General features: G+C 33.6%; 1 protein-coding gene and 1 pseudogene across 1 annotated transcript; both read right to left on the bottom strand.

The window, feature by feature from the left end:
• Positions 1-238: 238 nt before the first annotated feature.
• LOC18020478 lies at positions 239-2,857 on the bottom strand (annotated as a pseudogene).
• A 9,616-nt stretch (positions 2,858-12,473) lies between these two features.
• Positions 12,474-14,079, bottom strand: LOC18020477 (salicylate/benzoate carboxyl methyltransferase). Its single transcript, XM_006403137.2, has 4 exons — positions 14,066-14,079; positions 13,890-13,965; positions 13,134-13,778; positions 12,474-12,851 (listed from the first exon to the last, which is right to left on the bottom strand). Exons 1-4 carry the CDS (start codon positions 14,077-14,079, stop codon positions 12,474-12,476), a joined length of 1,113 nt encoding a protein of 370 aa, XP_006403200.1.
• Positions 14,080-14,574: the final 495 nt, after the last annotated feature.

Below are 14,574 nucleotides of genomic sequence, written 5' to 3'. Positions count from 1 at the left end.
AAGGGACATCATTTTATTTTAATATAACAAGCACAAAACCAAAACAAGCAAAATAAACGAATATAAAACGGACCTATTAAAAACTTTCATTTCCTAAGAAAATGAATAAATAAAAATATTTCAAACTTAGGGGTCAGCTCAACTTCTCAGTTGGTTCATTTGATTCCCTATATATATTTTAATGTATTCACCTACTTTTGATTCCGTCGTAAAGGGACATCATTTACATCATCATCATTTACAGATGTGCAAACTTGTTGAAGAGGCGGTCAACAATAATGGTATCACCAAAATGAGCAACAAGCATAGGTTCGGTGATGGCTCTTGTAATATATATTTGCCATATTTTTCCCAATTTTTATTCCATGAGATTGGTCATTATAGTCATCATCATCATCGTCATCTTCTTCCTCACCGGTTTTGATGGAAACAAGAAGTTCATGTGTCTCTATTTTGTAATCTCAAAGGAGCCTTTCTTTCGAAATACCTCCCTAACTTCTCCTTCGTTCGTTTGGTAGAACGATAAGTTGAATGAGTCCGCTTCTGATTCCTTTACAAGCCCCTGTCTTCATAACATATTTTCGTTACAACTTACGAAATTTCATAAAAAGCTTAAAATCAATAGAAGAGAGATTAATTGTAGTTTCTAATAAAACAAAGATAGAGAGAACAATGATCAAATGTACGTCATCTATCTTTATGTATATTACTTCTAATAATTATTTTGCCAACAGCATGCATTAGGCTGATTTGCGACACATCGACAAAATAAGCACAAATTACTAGATTATATTATATAAAGGACATAATACACATCTAGTTAACTAGTCATATATAGTAAACGAATACCTCCAAAACTAGGTCGACGAGTGCATCAGATAGCAAGAACAAAGGTAGAAACCGTCTCTGCATAAAGGATCTACCTCTTTTTTTTCCAATGAACGTGAGAACCATGCGTCCATTAGGCAACATCTCTTCAGAACGCATTCTTAAGAATAAGTAGAAATCGTTTTGGAACTGTTCCATATAACTCTTGCACACATTTAAAGAGCATCCACTTCTAATGTATATGTTCTTTATACTATCTTCAAGCCCTTGAGGAACTTTAGAAAGCCACTATAAGAAGAGTGAAGAAAATGAAGGGATTTATTGGGAAAGAGCCTTGAGTAGAAAGAACCTGGAACACCCGATATGAAACAGTCAAACAGTTTCCTTTAACCTCTTTATTCAAGGAAGAAACCAATTTGAAAGTAGTACTGAAATCATTTTCTCGAAGATCGTTTAGGCAATAATCAATATCTGGCAAGTTTCGATTTTTTTGGTTGTACAATCTTGTGATTATGTTCACGATTTCAAACATAACCAAAAACGTGTTTCCGGAAGAACATCCTATATCGTTATTTTGTATTTTTGATCCAGTACTTAGGAAAATTGTTTTTGTTTTATATATATATATATATATATATATATATGTTTTAATCTTGTTTTATTAAAACACTACAAGAAAAACATCATTTTACAACGGTCGAAATGGTCGTTATTTCGTCGCAATAAGGCTATTACAACGGACTACCGACGATTTCAAAATCGTCGTAAAATCATCGTCGTAATAGACAAATCATCGTAAAATCGTCGTATAATATACGACGGTTTCGTTTCATCGTAACATCGAGGGAAACAAAATCGTCGTAAATGCGTCGTACAGTTTACGACGATTTTATATCGAATTGCGTCGACTTGGTCTTCGCCTGGACCGTCGTTAAATGGTCGTTAATGGTCGACGTAAGATCGTCGTAAAATGTACGACGCATAAATCGTGTAAATCAATCGTAAAGTATTTAATCATTTCGTCGTAAAATCATCATAAAGCACGGACGTATAATCGTCGTATTTGTCGTCGTACATTTTAGTCGTAAATTCGTCGTAATATTTACGACGAATGTACGACGGTTTTAATAAAGTTATTACGACGATTATACGACGTTTAATATAATTAAAAAAAAACTAATTCGAATTAAAATTTAAATTAAAAAAAATAATTTATAATTAAAAATTTATTAAAATTTGAAATTAAAATTAATTGTAATTTACATAAAAATCCTACAGATCTAAATCTAAATCTAAATCGTCGATCACGTCGATCCCGTCACCGGCCTCCTCCCCATCGTCCTGGACGTGTTCCTTGCCGGGTTTTCGGTTTGATGCTTCCGCTGGCGCCTTATCTCCGGCTCTAGGAGGCTCAACCCCGAGAGATCGGAACATCTCCTCGTCCGTCTGCACCGGCGGTTGTGTCCTAGTGGATGACCCGGCGGCAGACGATCCGACAACCCCATCAGCGCGCAGCTTGTCCAACTGCGCCATGAGTACCGGGTTGTCGGCTCCCATGATCTCGAAGAGACCGTAGAGCTGGTCGATCCTCGTCTCATACCGGGTCCGCATCTGGTCGATCTCCTGGCGGATAACCGGCCGTCTCCACACGTCCGTGTGCGGATGTTTTCCAATGCCAGTTTTGCTAGGAAAAAAAAAGAAGTTAGTAATTATTGTAAAAAGTTAAAATTTAAAATTACAATTAAACGAAATGGTAAATTACTTACCGCAAAACACTTGAACCAAGTGTCAAGTGTGGCATGATCTAGCTTCTTCCAGCTGGTATGGGGTTGTACGAAAAACCCCTTGATGATATCCGCAACGTTACGACCGACTGCATTGTCGGTCGTAAACCTAGTCAAATGGAAAGAGAAAAAGTAAATTAATATCAAATATATAAGAATAAATATTAATTAATTTAAAAAAATTGTAGGAAAAAAATTACGTACCAAAAGGTGCCCGGGGCTCGATCCGGGTCGAGTTTGTTCATGGTCTCACGACCGGGTTGCGCCAGAAGATTCTGTACCGTAAACTGGGCATACGGTACAGGCGGGATCGGATCAGCCTCAGGATCGGCCTGTGCGGGAGCCGCTGGTTCGGCTGGTGGTGGTGGAGGCGGTGCCGGCTGCGGAACAAAGACCGGTTGGGAAACCGTCCGTTGTGTTCCCGAGGACTCCGGGATGGCTGATCCGGTCGCCGAGGTAGACGGGGCCGTACCGTCAGAATCGACGAGCTGTCGGTAGTGAAATCTCTTAGCCCGAGGAGCCATATCGATAGAACCTACAAAATTTTAAAAAATTAGTTACTAATTTTTCAAATATTTATTTAAATTTACCAAAATCCGGGCCTAACTAAATTCCGAAACCTAAATTTAAATTTCGAACCTAAATCTAAATTCCGAACCTAAATCTAAAATAATATGTAATGAAATTAATTTAACAAAAATACTTACAAATTAATTGGCTGGAGAGTAGGGAGAGAAGAAGAGGTAGATTTCTAGAGAGATAGAGAGGTTTCTAGAGAGAGAGAGGGAAGAGAGGAATGAGCGACGAAAGAGGAATTCTCGCGTCCCTTATATAGATTTTGTGATCGTCGTAAAATCGTCGTAACATTACGACGGTTTTACGACGATTCGGTTGTATAACAGTCGGTCTACTGCATGACATGACACGTGTCGTGATGGGAGCATTTGACCGTTACGACGGTTTTACGACGATTAAATCCAAAACCGTAGTAAAATCGTCGTAACGTCTAAACATTCATAACCTCGTACCTCGGATCAAGAGCCTATCCGGTGCAAACGTTACGACGGTTTTACGACGGTTTTGGGTTTAATCGTCGTAAAACCGTCGTAACTTTACGATTATATTACGACGGTTTTACGATGTTTTTTAAAAAAGTGAGTAAACCCTAAATCTTATAAATGGGATATTGCATAAAGAACAATGCAAAAGTTATTGTATCCTAACATATAACAAAAGGTTTACAACTTTGCATGTATGATGGATTTATGACATGAGATAGTAAAAATTGAAATTCTGTAATCTAATATATAACCTTTCACTTAACATTTACGAAAACATGCATGAACTTGTAAATATGTATGTTTTTTTTCAAATTTTTGATTTTGATCAGATTGATAGCATTTCATATAAAATAAGATAACCAATCAAAAACATTTGTGAAATACCTTACAACCAATAAGATATAAAAGATTCAAATTCTTGGATTTCAACATTACGACGATTTTACGATGAAATAGTGTACTCGTCGTAAAATCGTCGTAACTTTACGACGATATTACGATGGTTCGTCGTAAAGACTTAGGGTTTAGGGTTTAGAAAAACCGTCGTAAAACCGTCGTAAAATCGAATTTTAGGGTTTTTAAAAAATTCAAACAAACAAAGTTACAAATTACATAATAACAAACATTCACTAAATACAATGCATGAAACTCAATCAGATTCATCTTCCTCTATTAATTCATCACCATCACCGTCGTCTTCTTCTGCCAAATCGTCATCATCGGTTTCAGCAAACTCATCATCACCTTCTTCTTCTGTATCATCGGGAAAATCTTCAACTTGCCTGTTCCGAGGGTCTATTAAGAAAATCTCCTCCATCATCATATCGACGAGTAGCTCTTTTGCGTGTTCATACTTTCGGTGCAAAATAGTATGAAGTGAAGTGTGAAGTCTCTTGCGTCAAGCTTCCCGCCACAATTGAGCCTTCCACTTTAGCTAGGTTTTTGGCTTTACCTTTAAGATGCTTCATGAAACGCTCGAACGGATACATCCACCTGTACTGAACGGGTCCACCGAGCTCTGCTTCGTGTGGGAGATGAACAGAAAGATGTTCCATAACATCAAAAAATGATGGTGGGAAGATCTTTTCCAAATTGCACAACAAGATTGGAATATTCAATGCCAGTTGTGATATTACATCAACTGATAATGTTTGTGTACTAAGATCCCGAAAAAAAGCACCAATGCCTCCAATAGCTTCATGGACGTTTTTGGGCAAGAGTTCAGCAAATGCAAATGGAAATAATCGTTGCATAAACACATGGCAGTCATGGCTTTTCATCCCAGCAAACTTTACCCCCTTCTCAACAGATTTGGAAAGATTAGAGACATACCCATCAGGAAATTTAACGTCAGAAGAAACCCATCTGAACAATGCTGACTTTTGATCTGCACTCAACCGAAATACAGGAACTGGTGCTTTCCCGTTTCTCAGTAGATGCAACTCACTTCTGTTGCATAAATCAGGCAAGTCCAATCTTGACTTACCATTGTCTTTTGTTCTTCCCGCTACGTTCATAACTGTATGCATGATGTTATCAAAAAAGTTTTTTTCAATGTGCATGACATCAAGATTGTGTCTGAGCAGATGATCTTTCCAATAAGGTAGTTGCCAAAAGATACTTTTCTTGTGCCAATTATGATGAACTTCATAACCTTCAGGCATATTTGCAGGAGTGTGCCAGTTTCCCCCACGAGTTACTGTTTCTTCTGCCCTCCAATGATCGATTTGCGCCTGTATATCAGCTCCTGTTAAATTAACGGGTGGAGGGACATGTACACTTTTTTTCTTCATAAATAACCTTTTGTTCCTCCGATATGGATGGTTATCCGGTAAAAACCTCCGGTGACAATCAAACCAACAAGTTTTTCTACCATGTTTTAGCTGAAACGCATCAGTTCGATGAAGACAATAAGGACAATATAGCCTCCCATGTGTAGTCCATCCTGATAGCATACCATAAGCGGGGAAATCACTTATTGTCCACATTAGCATAACCAGCATAGTAAAATTTTTCCTCGTAGAACAGTCATATGTACGAACGCCAGTATACCATAACTGATTCAACTCATGTATGAGTGGCTGAAGAAATACATCGAGAGCTCGCTTCGGATGATTTGGACCTGGAACCAAAATACTTAGGAAAAGAAATTCCCTTTGCATGCACAAATCTGGAGGAAGGTTATAAGGAGTTAGGATTACTGGCCATAATGAATATTATCTACCAGACATACCAAATGGACTAAAACCATCAGTGCACAGACCAAGATAGACATTCCGTTTGAACTTAGCAAAATCTGGGTATACCATATTGAAGTGTTTCCATGCCTTTGCATCTGATGGATGAACAACTTCTCCATCTACTTGTGTATGTTCTGCATGTCATCTCATTGATGCAGCTGTCCTTTCAGATTGATAAAGCCGTTTTAACCTATCAGTTATAGGGAGATACCACATACGTTGGTACCATATCCTTTTACGCCCACCAGTTTGCGGCCTGTATCTTGGTTTTTGGCAAAATCGACATTCCTCCAGCTGATCATCATCTTTCCAAAAAATCATACAATTGTCAACACATACATCTATCATCTCAGAAGGTAGACCAAAACTAAAAATCAACTTATGAATTTCATAGTATGTTCCCGCTGCCAAGTTATCCTCCGGTAGATACTCCTTCAGAAGATCAGCCCAATCATCCATGCAAACCTCAGCCAGGTTATGATCTGTTTTAATTGACATCATCCTAGCTGCCAACGATAATTTAGACAAGCCTTCTCTACATCCTTCGTAGATTGGCTGATTAGCATTGTCTAACAAATCATAAAATCGTTTGGCATCTACATTAGGTTCCTCAACAGCATTACCTGTATGCGTTTCATGAAATGCATCAGTCACCATTTCATGCATCCTATCATGATCTACACTTTGGTCATATTGATACTGATTAGGCTGATGACCATAATTCGATTCATCAATATCAACATGACTTTGATAATTACTAATACTACCAGCATTCCCAGTATTACTGCCATATCCTTCTCCATGTAGATACCAAACAAAATATTGCGGCATAAACCCTCTATTTAATAAATGCGTCCACACGGTTTTGGTTAGTGTATACCTCGTATTCTTGCATTTCAAACAAGGACAAAACATCTTCCCACTATCTTTCGTTCTCTCCATATTTGTAGCCTGATACATAAATATTTCTTACCCGTTCTTGAACTCTTCTGTCAACGCCCCATCTGAATCTTTACACATATACATCCAACTTCTTAGCTCGTATATAGACATCTTGAAAATAAACTCACAATACTATCTCTTTTTATTGATTAGACAATAAAGGAGATGGTCTCTTGTGTCACGTCTAGCCACGTGAATAGAGTAAATTAACCTTATAATATTATTACTTTTTTTTTCAAAGTAATATAACTCTTAATTCGGGTTTCCGGCAATGGACAACCCAATATATAAGGATTTACAACACTATACTAAAATTTAAGAGACCTACAATGGGTCTCCAAGATGAAGATGCTCTTATGTTTGAATGATGATGTGTTGTGATTGAATGAAGGAATGAAGATCTATTTATAGGAAAATTTCGGGCTTTACAACGCTTTTACGACGACTTTTTACAACGGTTTTACATTCAATAATAATATTACGACGAGTTTACGACGATTTTGCGATAAAATTTTTCATCTACAATTGTTAGGTAAACATGTTTTAAATGTTTTTCACCTAACTCCTTTTTCGACGTAAAATCGTCGTAATATGTACATCGAAATGTAGTTGTCGTATACTCGTCGTAATTTTGCGACGAATTTACGACGGTTTTACATTTACTAGAAAATCTCTCATTATCGATGTATAATCGTCGTAATTCGTCGTAAATTGTACGTCGAGTTTACGACGATTTTTTTATACGATGGTTTTACGATGGTTTTTAAATTAGACGTTAGATCGTCGTAAAATTGTTGTAAATTTGCGACGATTTAAAAACCGTCGTAATGGACCGTTGGAAAACGATTGTTTTCTTGTAGTGAAAGTGTTAGAAGATAATTATCCATTTTAATAGTTTAATATTTATTTGTACTAGAAGTTTCTTTCACCGACTTGAGTAAGTCGGTAATTTTGGTGCTATATAAATATGTACCCAAGGCTAAAAAGAAAACAGATCAATAATAAGATGAAGAGAAATCGTTTTCGCCCTTGTCTCTTACTTGTTCTCTCTCTCTCTCGTATCTCAATCTCTTTAATATAACAAAGATATATATTATATGCAAAACACATATATCACCTCGTATAGAAAAAATATATTTTATAGTTTATAACACGTTATTAGCACAATCGTCTCTCGATCTGATATCGAATAAAGAAGATCTATTTTAATACCAAAAAGATGAAGTTTAATTAATTTCAATCCCTGTACGTTTATATCTAGAAGATGATTGTGTTAATTATAGTTTTTAAATTTATGTTTACTATCATTTAATTGTTAATTTGTTTAACTATTTGATTTATTTTTGTCAATTAAATATGTGAGTTCCAGAAGAATAATTATAATTTGAAGATAAATTTGAGTTTCAGAAGAGCGAGTTGTATCGGAAATAGAAAACGCTTCAGAAGAGCTAGAAAATCTGGAATAGCTAAAAGTTTCGGAAGAGCTAAAAGTCCCGGAGGAACTAAAAACTTTCAAAAGAACTAAAAGTTCTAAAAAAGCTAAAAAGTAAACAGTTCTGAAAATTTTACAAAAGCTAAAAAACTTCTGAAGAGCTAAAAGTTCTGGAAGCTTTGCGAGTTAAAAAACTCCCGAAGAGTTAAAAAGCTCCGGAAATTTCAAAAGTTGAAAGCTCTGAAAGAATTAGGAACTGCAAAAATTTTATGAATTAAAAATTCCAGAAGAGTTAGAAGTGTCGAAAGAGATAGAAATTTCTGAAATGTTAGAAATTCTTGAAGAACTAAACACTCTTCAAGAGAGAAATTCAAAGATAGTGGAAAGCTCCAAAAAGAACGAAATGCTATCAAAAAATATATGATGGAGACATGCATACATATGGCAAATTGTTTAAGATAGTAAACCTGAAGTTTACTAGTATATAACATAATCGGTTTAAGCCATCTTGATGTAATAATGGTATTGAGAATTTATGTGAAAAAATTCGAAGTTTTTCACACATAGCATGTCTTGTTGAAAATAAAAAAGGACCATCATGAGAGATAAATCACCATTTTTTGTTGAACAATTGTTAGATATGATGGTTGGATTTCTTTAAGCAGTCCCCAAATTATACCCTAAGTTAAAGAAAATCAGTTCAAGATGTATGGGCTAAAAAAGCTATCATCAGAGGGGGTTTTAAGAGTCCACTAAAGGATTTGATGCATAATACAAGGCCCAAAGATTGGTTATTTGGATATGTTTTGGTCCTAAAGTTGGATTCATTTCAAGATGGATGAACTTGAAATATCATCATCTCGAGGGGGAGAATTAAAGAATTCCATATCAAAAGTAGTCAAATATCCAGAAGATTATGTTCACACTTGAAATGAGTTTTATGGATAATTTATAAAGTAGATCCAGAAGATCGTAAAATCAACAAATGGTGAAAATTAATCTTCATGTTTTGGTTTGAAACAGCAAATGAATGATATTTCTTAAAATGAATTATCATTGGAATTATGGATCCTAGTATAAATGATTTTGAACCTGAAGTTCAAAGGATAATTCATATGTAAATGCCAGACATACAATGAAAGAAAATCTCAGTTTAACTCAAAATGCTCCAAAAATATGTCCCTGAAGGACGATTTATCAATAAAGATTTTATGGCATGTAAGAAACGTGATAGACTATTTTGGTTCCAAATATAAAATCCTCAAAAAGAAAGGAGCAAATATATGTTGAAAAGAGGATGAATCTCCTGAAGAGACACGTTGATATGTTTAGTAATAAAATCAGATACCTGAATTATATCATTGATAATGATAAAGAGATCTCTATTAACCATGTCATTACGTAAAAAGATGGAACCAAAGACAAATTCATTATCGACAATAAATAATATAGCCGCGATTTGATATGAATGAGGATCATAAGACTACCTCTATGGATGAGTGTAGAAAGTGAAAATATTAGCCAAAAAGTGAAAAGAGGCAATCAAATATATATTAAGCTCGTATGAAAAATGAGAAATTTTTGGACCAGCAGTCCAAACATTAAAAATAATATCAAGTCTGGCAAAAAATGAGCGACTTGAATTTCAAAGAAAATAATCCTGAAAGATTAATGATATCATAATTATGTTCCCGGGAACTCTACTTGATGAATATATGTTGCATATAGTTTAACAGTTTTAGTTAAGGTTAACCAATACATGGATCAAAGAAAGTGATCCTTATTTTAATCATAAGATATGATGCGTTTAAGAAAGAAATATTATGTTCAGTTTGTTATAGGTATCCCAATTGAAAATCTCATCTCGAAATATCCCAGTAGGATCTAACATATAGAAAATACTATTTAATCCTCCCTACAAAATATTTCGAACTTGAAGTTCATAAAACTTGGAAGTGCTCCACAAAAAATTAATGTTCCTGAAGAACAAAAATTCATTGGAGCAGAGTAAATGAACCCGAGGTTCAGTGAAAAATGGGAGGCCGATGGACTATAAAATTCTCCTAAATAGAATGAAAATTAGAGAATAAAATGAAAGAATTCCAAAAAAATCAATAAAAGAAAATGTCGTAGGACTTATAATCATTACACCTGAAGATGTAATATCATTTGAGACCAAATGGGTCGTTGTTCGAAAAGAATGAGAAAAATGAAGTTACAAGACATAAAGCCCGGTTTGTGGCACAAAAGTTTTCTCAAAGACCGAAAATTGATGTTCCTCGGTCGTGAATATAATCACATACAGTAATGTGTTGATATCCCAGAAGGATCAAAGATGTTTGAAGCATCTGAAAATTTTATTTGGTCAAGTTACATTGATCAAAAGAAAAGTTTGAAATGAGATATCTTGGAAAGTCAGGATATATAATATATTTCATGAAAAGAGCATGACTAACTCGAACTACGGACCAGAAGTCCAAAGATTTGAGGATGACGATCATACAAGTTTGTTTACGAAGGCTCTACTTATAAAGATTCTCAAAAAAGATGGTGTATATAATTGGAACACATTTCCTGAAGATGATGTTTTCAATAGGAGAATTGTATGGCTGCATTCATTTTTCTTCATCATGGTTTTTATCATAAAAATTTTTTCTATGACGAGGTTTTTAACGAGGTAGCAAAGAAGACGCAAAAAGATAAACATTTAAAGAAGAATACTTCCAGAAGAAGTATAATAATGTGCATAGATGTATTTTTTTTGTCATGATTTTTGTCTCTATAAATTTTTTTAAGATAAATTATTTTTTTTACTGAAATATCAAATAACATACAAGAATATTATATCAATTTTTAAAAAAAAAAATATATGATGGATAATTAAAAAGAAATGTTAGAAGATAATTATCCATTTGAATAGTTTAATATTTATTTGTACTAGAAGTTTCTTTCACCGACTTGAATAAGTCGGTAACTTTGGTGCTATAAATATGTACATAAGTTTAAGAAGAAAATAGATCAACAATAAGATGAAGAGAAAACATTTTCTCTCTTGTCTCTTACTTGTTCTCTCTCGTATCTCAATCTCTTTAATATAACAAAGATATATATTATATATAAAACACATATTTCACTTCATATAGATCAAATATATGTTATAGTTTATAACAAAAAGGACTTTATTTTCATTTTCTGTTAACATTAAATGAATTTTATAATAGGAGTTGACCAGCGCATGGTTTACTCCTCTATCAATTTCATAATAAGTATTATTTTCAATCATATCCTCAAAATATATGATGCCTTGAATACGATGTTTAATGCCAAATTTGTATTAAAAAACTAAAATGATACTTATTTTGAAATAAATAGAGTATTAATATATCACATAAACTTGAAAGAGAAAAAACCAAATCAAAACTAATAAAATACCGCATTGACTGCTCCTAATGCTGTCAATTTTTAATGTAGGGCTGGGCACACAACTTGATTATTTGGTTCGTCAAAATTGTTGCCTATAATTAGTTACCAGGATATTGACCATTTCATATTGATAAATTTGGTTTGGAATTTTTTCCATTTTCAAATTTAGATATATTCACAGTAATGAATATCTTAGTATATATAGGAGAATGATTCAAAGTATTTTGACACTTGTTCAACTAACTTTTCTTATATTTCAACAAATTTATTAAAAAGGAAATTCTATAGTTGGTTTCCAATCCTAAAAAGTAAAGAAAAACTTATAATTAGCTAAAAAAAAATAATAGATCAAAAAAAAAACAACTATCATTTATAAAAAAAAAATTATATTTCAGTTTAGTATAATAAAAAAATTAAAATATAGATTACAAATTCACAACCAAAATTTTTGTTTGGTCTAACACAAGAATAGACTAGTAAGAATTAAGAACCTATTTTTAAATTTTGGAACACTATAGAAAACGAAGCACTTGTTGCAATTAGTTGAAATTTTTTAGAATTCGAGTAATTAAAAGGGTCATATCGATAAATCGATATTTTTTTATTATTAGCCCTATTTCATAATATGTAAAAAAACTTTTTACAAAACAAAAATTATTTTTTTAAATGATTCATTGATATTATTATTTTATGTAAATGATCTTAGAGTTGTAGACAGGCGGTATAGGAAAAAAAAAAACTCAATTCTTCGCAAAAACTGATTTTATTTCCTAATCAAAGAAATGATTATATTGAACGTTGTTTGGCGTGGGAAGCTAGCATAATTTTGGGTCGCATGGTGTACAAACTTCTTGAAGAGGCAGTCAACGATAATGGTATCACCAAAATGAGCAACAAGCATAGGTTCGGTGATGGCTCTTGTGATATTTGCCATATTTTTCCCAATTTTGATTCCATGAGATTGGTCATCATAGTCATCATCTTCATCTTCACCGGTTTTGTTGGAAACAAGAAGTTCATGTGTCTCTATTTTCTTAATCTCAAAGGAGCCTTCCTTTCGGACAACCTCCCTAACTTCTTCTTCGTTCGGTTGGTAGAACGGTAAGTTGAATGAGTCCACTTCTGATTCTTTCACAACCTCCTGTCATAACATGTTTCGTTACAACTTACAAGCTTTCATTAAAAAGCTTAAAATAGAAAAGAGATTAATTGTACTTTCTAATAAAACAAAGATAGAGAGAACAATGATCAAATGTACATCATCTATCTTTATGTATAAAATACTTCTAATAATTATTTTGTCAACAGCATACATTAGGTTGATTTGCGTCGCATTGAGAAAATAAGCACAAATCACTAGATTATATTATATATAGGACATAATACACATCTAGTTAACTAGTCATGTATAGTAAATGAATACCTCCAAAACTAGGTCGACGAGTGCATCAGAGAGCAAGGACCAAAGGTAGAAACCGTCTCTGCATAAAGGATCTACATCTTTTTTTCCTATGAACGTGAGAACCATGCGTCCATTAGGCAACATCTCTTCAGAACGCATTCTTAAGAATAAGTAGAAATCGTTTTGGAACTGTTCCATATAACTCTGACACACATTTAGAGAGCATCCACTACTAATGTATACATTCTTCTTATTATCTTCAAGCCCTTGAGGAACTTTAGAAAGCCAGTGAATACTATAAGATGAATGAAGAAAATGAAGGGATTTCTTGGGAAGGAGCCTTGAGTAGAAAGAACCTGGAACTCCCGATATGAAACAGTTTCCTTTAACCTCTTTGTTCAACGAAGAAACCAATTTGAATGTTGTATTGAAATCATTCTCCGGAAGATCGTTTAAGCAATAATCGATCTCTGGTATGCTTTGATTTATCTGTTGGTATGATTTTGTGATTGTGTTGATGATTTCAGACATGACCAAAAACGTGTTTTGTCCGGACGAACATCCTAAATCTGTTACTTTGATGCAATGCTTAGGAAAATTTAACTTGAGTAACATTTCTCTGATGTTCTCTTCCACAATCGGTCGTGTTTTAGAGATAACATCTCTCTGCCAAGCCAAAATTTTGAATATATATCAATAAAAATTTAAAATACACAGACGAATAGCCCTCATTTAATCAAAATCATCATTAATAACAACTCTATATAAGTACAATACCTGGTGACGAGAATTATTAGAGTAGCTGTGTTCTCCTTCTCCTCCATTCATACTAAGAGCGTTCAAGAAAGAGTCCCTAAAATTTATTAAGTGTGTTTAGTTTGTAAGAGTACCTCTTTAAACAATATGCATAATATTGATACACACGAGTGTGAAGAGAAGAAAATAGTATTTACCTTGAGGAAGACATGTCGATGTATATGAATCTTTCAATCAAATTCTTACACGATAAAAAGTGTTGCTACTCTTTGATTATATTTGAAATGTATGGTGGTCGAGTAGATCTGGCTTTTTTTCAAATCAAAGGTCAAGGATTTGGAATGGTAGCATTAATCTAAGGGAAATAGCATTTTGGAATAGAAAAAAATACAAATCACAACGTTACTTTGATCAAGAAATCAATAAAGAAACCTGAACCTACTGCCATCTTTAAAGAAGATACATAAAACAAGAGATCATGTAGGTTTTAAATCTATTAAGATATAAAGTTAAATACTTTCAACATAAACAAGACATATAAGATGATTATATTTCACCAACTGTTAATTTAGATTGATATGTGTCAATGTAGTAATATATAATTTTTATTGTTATTTATTTATTTTTTAAAAATAAAAAAAATACCAAAAAAACAAAAGGTAATCATTTTTAAAATGAAAATTATAAATTCAAAAAATAATAGCTG

The sequence above is a fragment of the Eutrema salsugineum genome, unplaced genomic scaffold, assembly GCF_000478725.1.
Source record: "Eutrema salsugineum unplaced genomic scaffold, Eutsalg1_0 scaffold_17, whole genome shotgun sequence".
NCBI classification, from domain to species: Eukaryota; Viridiplantae; Streptophyta; class Magnoliopsida; order Brassicales; family Brassicaceae; genus Eutrema; species Eutrema salsugineum.
This window is presented reverse-complemented; position numbering and strand designations above follow the sequence as displayed.